The sequence below is a fragment of the Alexandromys fortis genome, unplaced genomic scaffold (genome assembly GCF_014885135.2).
Source record: "Alexandromys fortis isolate MF-2015 unplaced genomic scaffold, M_Fortis_MF-2015_v1.1 scaffold_129, whole genome shotgun sequence".
NCBI lineage: Eukaryota > Metazoa > Chordata > Mammalia > Rodentia > Cricetidae > Alexandromys > Alexandromys fortis.
Window position 1 is genome coordinate 3,923,151 of NW_026068022.1, and position 13,074 is coordinate 3,936,224.

Below are 13,074 nucleotides of genomic sequence, written 5' to 3' on the forward strand. Positions count from 1 at the left end.
TCTTAGAGACAGGACTAACTGTGTAGCCCCAATGGCCTAGAGCTCACTAAGCAGACCAGGTCGGGCTTGAATTCAGAGACTCACCTGCCTCTGCTTCCTGAGTGGTGGGATTAAAGTCATGCACCACTGTCTCAAGATAGCTACCTTATTTTTAGGACAGAGTCACATAATTTTGAATTTGCCATTTAAGCTCTACTGACTGAGCAGTGAGCCTTGGGATCTGCCTGTCTCTCCTTATCTCTAGAGGCACCAGTGCGGGGGTTACAGATTGTACCACTAAATAGACCCAGCTATTTCAAGTGGTTGCTGGGGGGCCAAACTCAGATCCTCATGCTTGAACAGCAAGCCAGTTACCCACTGAGGCATCTCTCTACCCCTAGGTATTTGGTTTTAGTACACCATCATGGTCATACTTAGTAAATCAACTAGGTTTTACTCTCTGTTAATGTCTCAAAGATTTGAACCCCAGCTATCATGTGTCTTTAGCTTGTTGTGCAATTCTGGCCTCTGGCTTTTCTTTTTCATGTCCCATACTACAGTTCTATTTTTTTTCTAGAGCCTCATAGAAAGGCCAGAGTCCTCTATTCTAGTACTCAGATGTCACCAGAGTGGCAAGCTTTCCTCACCAGGCTTTCTTCCTCTACCCACTGGCCCTTCCACCCTTTACAACCCGTGATGATGTAGTGATGGCTAATCACCCTTACCTCCATGTGGAAGGAGCATTCCCTCATTTATGTCTCTAAAATAGTTGTTTTTAAACCACTCTGGTTTCCTTACATGACTGCCAGAGAGATGACCATTTTGTTCTGTGAACCAGGGGAGGTCTGGAGGCTTTGAGAGGAAGCATGGGGTTGTTTTGATGCAGGTATAAAATACACATGGTAGGAGAAGGTGTAAGACAAGGGAAGTCTCCGGACGGTGGTGGCGCACGCCTTTAATCCCAGCACTTGGGAGGCAGAGGCAGGCGGATCTCTGTGAGTTCGAGATCAGCCTGGTCTACAAGAGCTAGTTCCAGGACAGGCTCCAAAACCACAGAGAAACCCTGTCTCGAAAAACCAAAAAAAAAAAAAAAAAAAAAAAAAAAAGACAAGGGAAGTCATCAGGGCTTCATAAACAGATGAGAAGGAGCGGAGGAACTTGAATGGAGCAGGGATCTGGGAAGGGTTTGTGGGTTTCTGGTTCTAAGGATGTAAGAGTACTGACATGGTGAGAAGGCTGGGAACAGGGGGAGTTTGTCTAGGTAGCGCAGGGGGCGTGCTAAGCCTTATCTAGAGAGCCTTGTCAAGGGGAGTTGGGCAAGGAGGAAAACCTCTGTACAGAAGATTGGCTGGCTGTGGAGAATCAGGAATTTCATGCTTGTTTGTTGCCTAACTGCTGTGGTTCCACTGCTCTCAGCTTAGACTCCGTCTGACTGGAATGATGGCCTAAGTGAGAGCCAGAAGGGCTGCCTGGGGCATTTCAGACCATACAGATAGGGATTCTCATGCAGGGAGGAGCACAGACCCATTCCTAAGCCAGTGTTGCTCGCACCCCACAGCAGCCTCAAGCTTCTAGGAAAGTCAGACTGTAAATGCATCCTCTGCATTTTTTTTTTATTATTTTCCCTTTAGACACAGTAGCCATTGAGGGTAGAGTCTGGGTTTTCTTAAATACTTGTTTCTCCGTGGATTCATTAAATGCCAATTTAGCCACTTTTATCTATTATGTATGGGGTTACCTCTTCTGTTCTGAGAACAACACAAAGTCTAGAACAAAACTCTTGTCATCCTTCAGTTTATATTCTAGAGGGAAGAATAAAAGCCCAAATAGATGTGGATTATTTCCATTGGTAGTGAGTGTCTGGCAAAATGATAAACCAGGTGACTGGAGTTAGAGATCGGGTGGTAAGGAATGCAACGTGGCTCCGGATGTTTCTGTGCGGACTGTCTGGCTCAGGTTTATCTGGAAGGGTGAGGACGTAACTCTGAGGTGGGTGCTCAACCATTGTGTGATTGACTCAAACCCCCAAGGACAGCTGTGCTTTCTTTCAAAGGGAGCTAGTGAGTCACAGAATCAGAATGACCCTATATGGTATTTTTTACAATCCTAAAAGTCACTTTCTGATTGCGAGAATCAATGGTAGAAAATTGGCTTCTAAAGTTTCTCACTGGGGAAAATTTCAATAATTAGGAACACCTGGACCAGAAACCAAACTAATATTTTAGAAGCCATTTGACTTATGTTCATCTGAGGTCAATGTATCTACAAACCAACTTTTTGGGAACATGTTATATTTGCTCAGGAATATATGGTTTTATTTTTCATGCTTAACAAAGTAACAAAGGTATGTTTTGTACTTTGGTATTTATAATAAAGATTTGCCAATATATTTACATTTAAATTTATTATAGTTTTAATTTGTCTGTATTTTTTTTACTATTTGTCTAATTTGAAACTCTTCATTTACAATAAATATACAAGTATACAATTAAACACAACACAGACATGATGCACCAGGGTAATGGAGAGTGGATTCTAAATAACACAAATCTCATGCTCTAACAATGATTTTTATTAATTTTTTTGCTACATAGCAAAATATTGCCCTGAAATATTTACTATTCTATTAATTTAATTTTTTAGCATTAAACTTATTATTATTTTTATGAGTGTGTGTGTGTGTGTGTGTGTAAATATGGATGTACACATGCCTCGGTGAGCTTGTGGAGGTCAGGGGACCTTTACGAACTGGTTTCCTCTTTCCACTATATTAAGGAGAGTTAAATTGGTTTCTCTGTGCACTCCAGGCTAACTCACCCGCAAGCTTACAGTTATTCAGTTGGCTTTGCCTTCCATCTTGTCTTAGGAGCACTGGGATTACAGATGAGTGCTACTATATCAACTTTTTAAATGAGGGTTCCAGGGATGTGTGGCAAGGGCTCTTGCCAGGAGAGTCATTTCACCAACTGTTTTATATTTGCTAAATGATTTCTGAGTCAAAGTTTTGTAACTTGTTCATTTGCTCTTTAAAGATTCATTGTTACAACTTATTGACCATTCTTTAAAACTGCCAGTCTGAACCTCTGTCAAAATGAGCATGTCGTTACAACTTCTGCCAAGATGTCCAAGGCTGAACTCAACTGCTGCACTGTGACTTCACCATTTATGTCCTGTGTCCCTAAAATCAACACAGGGATTTACTGTTGTGATGAGGAAACAAAATCACAGCTCTGTGACCGAGTTCATCCTCCTGGGATTTTCTAACTACCCTGAGCTCCAGCGGCAGACGTTTGGGGCTTTCTTGGTTATTTATCTGGTGACGTTGATGGGAAATGCCCTCATCATTACCATCATCTTCCTGGACCAGAGCCTGCACATCCCCATGTACCTGTTCCTGCAGAATTTATCTTTAGTGGACCTCTGTTTTAGCACAGTCATCACACCTGAAATGCTGGTGGTCTTGACAACTGAGAAAGCCACCATTTCCTTTGGGGGTTGTTTTGTGCAGATGTATTTTATTCTTCTCTTTGGTGGGACTGAGTGTTTTCTCCTAGGGGCAATGGCTTATGACAGATTTGCTGCAATCTGCCATCCTCTGTCCTACCCGGTCATTATGAACAAAAGGGTCTTCGTGAAACTGGCTGTGTTCTCATGGGTCTCAGGTACTATGATGACTACTCTGCAGACCACATGGGTGTTTAGTTTCCCCTACTGTGGCCACAGGGAAATTAACCATCTCTTCTGTGAGACTCCTCCAGTGCTGGAGCTTGCATGTGCAGACACGTTCCTGTTCGAAGTCTATGCCTTCACAGGCACCGTTTTGATTGTCATGGTCCCCTTCCTGTTGATACTCTTGTCTTATACTCGGATTCTCTTTGCCATCCTGAGGATGCCATCCACCACAGGGAGGCAGAAGGCCTTTTCCACGTGTGCCTCTCATCTCACGTCTGTCACCCTCTTCTATGGCACGGCCAGCATAACCTACCTACAGCCCAAATCCAGGTACTCACCGGACACCAAGAAACTGATGTCATTGGCCTACACACTGCTCACCCCTCTGCTGAATCCACTCATCTACAGCCTGAGGAACAAGGAGATGAAAAGGGCTGTGGTGAAATTATGGCAAAGAAAAGTGGCTTTACACACAGCTTGACTTGTTGAGGACCTCGGTGTTTTTCTATTATGTTATTGAGCTCTATATGGATTTTTGAAGGTATTGAAAACAGAGTACATTTTTGGGGTAGATAATGTATCCTTTCTTGATTCCTCCATGCTTGAAGGCATATCAGATTAACCTCCTCTTTTAATACTGTAGTCAATTGTTTTTAGGAGATATATGATCCATAACACATGACTCACAATATATTGATCCACCTTCTGTTGTTGAATACAGGTCATTGCTAGACTGTTGCCATTAAAAGATGATGCTTCAGTAAACATCTAATTCCTTATGTTCATGTGCTTGTTGATTTTATTTTTATGTGATAAATTCTTCACGGATGACCGAGGAAATGAATTATTTTGCATTTACATGCTTTATCAGGTGTTATAGATGCCAACTGAAGTGGTGCATGCTTTTTTTAAAATTATTTTTTAAATTTATTTTACACCGACCACAGTTTCCCCTCACTCTTCTCCTCCTGTTCCATCCTCTATCCTCTCTTTTACTCCACATCCACTTCTCCTCTGTCTCAGTTGAGAAGGGTAAAGCCTCCCATGGGAGTTAGCCGAGCATGGCTTATCAAGTTGAGGCAGGACCAACCTCCTTCCCCACTGCATCAAGGCTGAACGAGGCATCCGACCAGAGGAAATAGGTTCCAAAAAGCCACTTCATGCACCAGGGACAGGTCCTGTTCCCACTGCTAGGGTTTCCACAAACAGATCAAGCTACAAACTGTCACTCACATGCAAATGACCTAGGTTGGTCCCATGCAGGCTCCCTAGCTGTTGGTCCAGAGTCTATGAGCTCCCAGGCATTCAGGACTGCTGTCTCTGTGGGTTTCCCCATCATGAACTTGACCCCCCTTTGCTCATATAATCCCTCTTCCCTTCCTTCAGTTGGACTTCCAGAGCTTGGCCCAGTGCTTGGCTGTGGATCTCTACACCTGCCTCCATCAATTTCTGGATGAAGGTTCTATGATGACAGTTAGGGTGGTCTCCAATCCGATTACAGGTGAGGGCCTGTTCAGGCATGCTCTCCACATTACTGGGAGTCTTAGCTGGGGTCTCGCGTCCAGAGAGAGGGCTGGGGTTGACAGTGAAACATGTTATTGCCCAGTCGGGCCAGCAGGGTAGTGTGCAGCAGCCTGGAACTTACTCAGATGCAGACTCAGTCCTTCAGCACACAGACCAGCCATGGGATTGCCCTTGCTCTGGGCAGTGATGGAGGCCCAAGATGAAAAAAAAAATTCACTTTCTGGATTGGACCTCACTGGAGGACTACCATGGCCCGAGACGCCATTGGAGGTCATGTTAGTTTTGGTGGTCCATGCTGATGCCCTAGGCTGCAATAGAGCCTGAGATCCATGTGGACATTCAAGGTCTGTGCTGCTGACTGAACCCATGTTGTTATCCTTGGGCCATGCTGCTGCTGGAGGCCACACTGGTTTGAGTGGCCCTCGCCTTCACCTGAGGCAATGGTAATGGTCTTTTCTATCACTGAGAGCCATATCTGGATCCATGGTTCTACTGTGGCCAGGGTCTATGTTGATGCCTGAGGCCCATGTTATCACCTAAGGCCACGTTGATGTCTGTGGTCCAGGCCTGGAGGGCATTGTCTGGATCCATGGTCCTATTGCGGCTGGGGCCATGTTGGAGGTCTGTGCTGTTACTGGAAACCATGTGGAAGCACACGATCTGTGCTCCAATTGACTGTAAAGAGAAAGCGAACTGTTTTTGCAGTGATACCGATTACTGAAGATACACTGTTGGGAGAAACGGACATGGGAAGGCCTCTCTGACAACTCCTACCCCCACCCAACACACTCACCTCCTTCTAGAAATGTAACAGCCGAACCAGGAAGCATTGAAGAGATGCTGATGAGGATGCATGCCGAGGATGCTGAAATGTAGCTCTCTATACCTGATGGCTTCTGGTGGGGGTGCAGGAGGAAAATGACTCAGTTCTATTTGAGTGGCAGGCCATTGAGAGTTTGACCATTCTTCAGTGAGTATAGTGGTAACAACAAATTGGACTTTTTTTTCATTATTTTTGTATTTAAAAAAATTGGGAGTGGGAGGACACAAGGAGGCAGATATGGAAGGACTGGAAGTGAGTGAGATCAGGGTGCATGCTGTGAATTTCCCAAAGTATCAATAAAAATATTATTTTAATAAAAAAGAAGTTAATAGCCCCATTTTCTGTTTAAAACTAAGAGGAGGAATCCCTTCTTGATCCTGGGGATATATGTACCTATACGATTTCTACAGAATGTGTAGGATGACAGATGTTACAAACACATACACACATATAAATTTGTTCTCTGAGAATTTAATTCATGTATGAAATGCATTTTGATTGCATTTATCCCCTAATTCCTCGTCCAAGTCCTCTTGGATTCTTCCCACTATGTCCTCTTTCCAACTTCATGATCTTTTATTTATTTATTTATTTATTTATTTATTTATTTATTTATTTTCTAAGACTCTATTGAGTCTAATCAGTGCTGCCCATGTCCATGAGGCACAGGGACATCCATTGGAGCCTGACCACACATCTGAAGAAAGTGGCTCTCCCTTCCTTTCCTTAGCACCCATTAATGTCAATAATTACTTAGCTAAGGTTCTGAGTGGGGTTCCTGTGTCCCTCCCTCGTCCATGCAGGAATACTGACTGGCTTGACCTCGTACAGACAATCACAGCTGCCGTGAGCTCCTGAGTGCGGCGGTTCTGCTCTGTCCAGAAGGTAAGTACTTCTTTCTAGCCCTCCTGACTCTTGTCTATTACAGTCTTTCTGCCTCCTCTTTTATGATGCTCCCTAAGCTATGGGGGATGCCATATAAAGATCCCATTTATGAATGAATACCCCACAGACATTTGCTTTCTGCACTTTGGTCAGTTGTGAGTCTCTGTATTAACTACTGTTCACTAGAAAAGAAGCTTCTCTGATGAAGAGTAAGAGTTGAAACTGCTCTTGCTGAAGACACCACATACTTTGGTCAGCAGACAGGGGAAAATCAAGCCATTAGTCATCGGAAAGCTTTTTTTTTCCCTAGTTTGCATCTACAGTCCCAGAAGATGCTCCGTAAGTTGCCTGAGGATAAAAATCAAGATTTTTTACCCAGCTGTGAACCTTGTGAGATATAATCATGCTTGACCTCGCAACATATGCTCATGCAGCAATAGTGTCCACAAATGTCATCGATGCAAACAATCCCTTCCTGATTGGATTTAAGAACTGCGGTGTAGAAGGAAATTCTTGCCTGGTCCTTTAAGTCTGTCTAAAAATCTAGCTGCTGGAGAGATTATACTTCTACCTTTTCATTAAATATGTAAACTTCCCATGTTTGCTATTACATATATTTATAAAATGTTAGTAGTCAACACTATGTGGGAAGTTCTTAAATTCTCACTTGGCCTTGTTGTTGTGGTTTCCACTTACATGTTCACTGGAAGGACAAAATGTCCCACACACAAATAATGAATTGTTCCTCTAATCTATTGCAAAAAAATGTCCTTTCTCTTCTCTGTGTTCATTGGGTCAGATTACCTATTGTGTGGCCTTTTCAGACTGAATACCTCCACAGGTTGTGAAATTTGTAATATTTTCTGTTTACAGCCTTAGGTCTCATTTCCTTGTTATATAAACAGAATATGAGATTTGTGTTTATTGAATATGAGTCACGTGAGCTCTTTAGTGCTTATTTAGTTTTTTAGTTCTTCTCCATGGATGGTAATAAGGGTAAAATGTTGTTTTTTTTTCCAAGTTAAATGCTATGACCATTGAACCCTAAACTTAACTTCTCATACTCCATTGGATAGATGATGGCCCTCTCTCTCTCTCTCTCTCTCTCTCTGTGTGTGTGTGTGTGGTGTCTTTGTGTAGATAGTGCTGGTGCTCAAGGAGGTCTGAGGCATCAGATCCCCTGGAACTATAGTTGCAGGGATTTGTGAGATACCCAATGCCAGGAGTTAGGAACAGAAATCAGGTCCTCTGGAGAGGAAGCATGTGGTCTTAGATAAGAGCATCTCTCCAGATGTTGGAGAGGAAGGATGTAGTCTTAGATAAGAGCATCTCACCAGATGTTGGAGAGGAAGTATGTGGTCATAGATAAGAGCATCTCTCCAGATGTTGGAGAGGAAGTATGTGGTCTTAGATAAGAACATCTCTCCAGATGTTGAACCATCTCTTCAGCCCCACCTTATTTATTGATTAATTTTGAGACAGGGTCGGAGCCTGGAGCTCACCAATTTGGCTAGACTACGCATCTAATGATCTCTAGTAGCCCCTCCCTCCCTCCCTCCCTCTCTTCCCAGCACTGGAAGTATAGATATGTGTCCCTGTTCACAGTCATTACATACGTGCTGGCGATCCAAACTCAGGTCCTCACGCTTGTACAGTAAGCACTTGACTGCCTGAGCCATCTCATTCGCCTCTGCTAGCCATGTCTTTCTAAATATGCAGTGAATTTTCTCCTGGAAAAGAATCTCAATGCTGCATTTGAACTGATTCATAGGCTTATTATATTTTGTGTTTAGATGCATTAAACTGGGAGAGAGGAATGGTGCGTTTGGAATGACATGCTGAAGGTCTATCAGTCAGATGCAAAGTGTCACATAGTGTGGCTTTGGACTCCAAATACTCATAAATAAAACAGCTTCTTCTACCATTGTGTGATTGTCAGTATCATTTACATGGGAAATAATAGAAGTTTCATGTGTTCTAACTGTGAACTCATTTGCATTATTCATACTCACACTACTCAACGGTATTAATTAAATATGGGTAAAGTGTCATTGTGACATAGGTTAGTGAGAAGTTCAGGAACCGTCAGTAAAAACGAAAAGCCCCTAACTGTCTCTGGTAGCATGTCCCTAGCTATTTGAGCATTTGAGAGGTTGCTGAAGTAGGAACTTAAGTTCCAGGCCAGCTTGGGCTATATATTAGGACCTGTTTTCAAAAACAAAAGGCAAAATAAAATCAAAGAACATACAAACAAAAGTTCACAAACAAACATATACAGATGAAAATATCAAAACAAATAAGGAAACAATAATTACAAATGTTGGTTCCACTGTTTTCAAGGTCATTGACCTTTACCTCCCCTTGGCAGATTCAGCATCTTTGCATGCTAAGGACAGAGAGCTGATGACGGCAATTTTACCTGTCTTTAGAGAAACCATGAGACTCAGCTGTAATAGTAAGAGTGGGTCAGCATGATGCTCTAACCTCTTAGTTTAGGCTTCCTGAAGCTAAAAAGGGAGCCTTCTTTGAGCCTCAGAGTTGGGGATATTCTGAGCCACTGTGCCTGTGTGGGGGTGGGGGAAGAGAAAGAAAACAGAAAACACAATGTAACGATAGAAAACATCACAGGTTGCAATCCTTCTATGCTAGACATTGTTTCTCTCTCATCTTCCCCAAAACTCCAGGAGAGACACTACTTAGACTCCAATACTGAATCTTTTCTTTCTTTCATTTCACAGGTACTTCAGCTGCACACATACTGGATTTTTTGATCACTCATTTCTCATTATCTGCTCTTTTCTCCCCCAGTCCAGGGTCTCATGTAGCTCTGGCTGATCTCTATGTTCTTATGTAGTCTCCCTTCTTTTCGGCACCTGGCTGAGTTTTTTTTTTTTTAACAGTGTTTTAAATTGTGTTCATTTTAAGTTGTGTTTATTTTAAGTTGTATACATTTATTTTGCTTGCTGATCCTGTCTTCTCTCTAGTACTCTCTTCTCATGTGTCCACTCTATGCTTTCAACATGGACTTGTGATTTTATTGCATTCATCTCCTGTGAACACTGCAGATCAGGCTTTACTTATTTCTGTTGTTCCACAAACTCCTCCTTTGGCATCCATGTTTTTGTTTTGAGCTTTTCTTCAATAAAATTAGTGTTTATGTGAGTTAATTTTGTAGCTTTATTTTCTGGTGACAATTTATTACTAGTTCATGTTTCTTTCTTGGATATTCTTTATACATCCTATGCTGTTCTAATCTCTTTTAGGCTGTTTGATTCTAGAATGTTACTGCTGTGTACGATCTCTTTGGGTCAGCTCCCATCTTTTCTCTTGGCTTTTCTGTGGTGTTTGTTTGAAGAAAGGGACTCACATGTTCCCTGTCAGCAGGACTAATTCAGGATATACAGAAACACTCCACATAAATCCCCAACTGTAATGAGCCAGGCAGACTTCATGATTCCCGTCTGCATTTCACTAAGCATTCAGGTGACATGCGTGCTCTTTGAAGCCTGAAACTTGCTGCTCTATGATAGAGATTACATCTTCACGCTGAAGATGAGGTTTTCCACCTCCTCTACTCTCCTGCTGTCAGAACCCATGGAACAAAAGGGATCATTCAGGTTTTTCTGAAGCTAATTAGAGTGCTCTGTGGTCATCCACACCCACTTTCTCTCTTCTGTCACCACAGACCCAGGAAAAGCTTGATCACCACCTTCCCATGCAGTTCTTCTTGCTGGGACAAGAGGACCATGACTTTTGTCCTCCAGGGCATGGCACTGTAGTGGTTTAGCATGCATGAGATGTAGGAATAGAAGCTTCTGCTGCCATACACACAGGGACTTCCCAGACCTGAGGGTTAAGCTGACACAAGATGGATTTCAGGAGTAAGAAGAAGGAGATAGGAAACACAGCCAGTCACTTACACGCTGGTTTGGACTGGTGATGGTGAGTTCTGAAGAAGCCAATGGGTTATGTGGAAGCTTCCAGAATGAGTGATGTTTAAAAGGAGGCATGTGGACTCCTCATAGTGCCAGTGTCTCCTGCTTGAGAACAGGGATGCTGCTTCCTTCCCATGAGGACTCTGTCTCCTGATCTGAGGGTCAACAGAAAGGTCAGAGTGACCCTGTGCCTGCTGTCTTTCCAGTGCCTTCATCACAATATTATAAGGTGAGAGCAGCTCATCTGAACTGCTGTTTATGAAATTAATAACACTCTTTTCTTTATACAGAGAAAAGTGAGTGAAACAGAGAAGTTAGCTCAAAGTCAGGCAAACCCTTCAAACCTTTGCATCTCAGGATAAGAATTTCTGTGACTGAGATCCACTGTAATGGTGTTCCTTTTTTTAATTTTAATGATTCTATTTTCCTTCTAGAAAAAGGAAAGTTCTGGGCATGCGAGCCTGGAAGCTTTCTACCCAGTCTTGAATTTGCCTGCCTGATTCCCACTGTTGCCCAAACCCTCTCCCTCTAGATGGCTCTCTCACCTACCCCTCCCTTCTTCCTGTTTCCAATGTTCTTCAGTCTTAGCTGTTGCCTCTTTCTGAGAGCACTATCTGGAAGTCAAATCTCTGGTGTAAGGGGAGGTTATTCCTCATGGACATTCAAAGGAGTGATGCTCCAAGTTTTTCTCTAGAGTGTTCTTGCCCCTTGAGTCATCATACCGAATATGAGGTTGATTCCAAGTTCTTCAGGGAGCAGCTCTCTGAGGCACATGGCTGGTGCTGTCTAATGCTGTAAAGTCAGCACGGAATCACTAAGACAAGCTATGAATAAGTGGGTTTTGGTCAGTGTTAAAACTGTTGACAGTGTATGAAAATGGTGGAGACAGCCATTAGGTAAGAAAGCACCGCCTCTGCTTCTGTTGTGTGCCTGTAAGAGGGTGCCTTCACAGTTCTTATCACTGATGACTGGAGATGCTGTGGAAGAGACACCCCACCGCTCAAGCGTTGCTTAGATCAGCAGCAAAGTTTTGTTTTGATGAGTGTACATGCCTTCTTGTTTCTTTCTGAGAGGTAAGTAGACAATGATTTCAGGAATAAGGACTTTGCATGCATTAACTATCAAATCCTAGACATTTCTTTTTCTTTTAAAAAAATCTATCATCTATCTGTCTTTCTGTCTGTCTGTCTATCTATCTATCTATCTATCTATCTATCTATCTATCTATCTATCTATCCCCTTCCCTGCTCTCCTCCAGTCCCTCCCTCACCAACTCCTCTGTTCCCCCTCTCCCTCCAATCCATTTCTCCTTCGTTTCTGTTTAGGAAAGGGCAGGTCTCCCATGAGTGTCAACAAAACACAGCTTACCAAGTTACAGTAAGACTAAGCACCTCCCCACTATTAAGGCTAGACAGGGTGATCCAGTATGTGGAGTAGGGTCCCCAAAGACTGTAGTAGTTGAAGACAGCTCCTATTCCTTCTGCCAGGAGTGCCCTAAGAAGACCAAGTTACACAACTGTAACGTATATGTAGAGTTTCTAGGTCAGTCCCATGCAGGCTCCCTGGTTGTTGGTTCAGTCTCTGTGAACACTGACTGGGTCATTTGGTCAGTGCCAATCAACTCTTACTTTTCTCAATGGAAAGCTGAAGTTCAAGGAAAGGACCACCCACCTCAGACTCCCGGTTGCAGAGTCATTTAAGACAGTAGGGTCTTTTAATCATTGAGTGACCATTCATGATTTTCCCCCAGTCATAACAGGTTTTTTCTTTTTGTGAAATTTTTTTAGTATGCATATTTGTTTTTCATTTGTCATAGTAATCTCACATTCATGAGGTACAGAGTCCCATTTTTGTAGAATATGCGATCTATAAGGCTTAGTTTAGGACAGTTGGCATTTCTGTTGCCTCAGATAGTTATCTCTTTTTAGAAAAAGTTTTATTTTTAACTGTGTGTGTGTGTATGTGTATGTGTGTACATGTGCACGTGAGTGCAGATGCACATGAAGGCAAGAAGGCATTTGATTCCCTGGAGTTGGAGTTATAGGTGGCTGTGAGCCATTTGATATGGATGCTGGAAACTAAACTCAGGTCCTCTGTAAGAGCAGCGGGTACTCTTAACCACTGAGCCATCTCTTCAGCCCTACAGCACTTATTTTTGCGTTTCTCTGGGAACATTTCAAATATTTACTAGTTGTTTTGAAATGTACAGTGAGTTGTTGTCAGTTATTGGCTTCCTACTATTATTAAAAATAATTT

General features: G+C 42.7%; 1 protein-coding gene across 1 annotated transcript; it reads left to right on the forward strand.

Moving 5' to 3' along the window:
• Positions 1–3,157: 3,157 nt before the first annotated feature.
• On the forward strand, positions 3,158–4,132 carry LOC126514434 (olfactory receptor 10A3-like). Its single transcript, XM_050163348.1, has one exon. It carries the CDS (start codon positions 3,188–3,190, stop codon positions 4,130–4,132), a length of 945 nt encoding a protein of 314 aa, XP_050019305.1. The 5' UTR covers positions 3,158–3,187.
• The last annotated feature ends 8,942 nt before the right edge of the window (positions 4,133–13,074 follow it).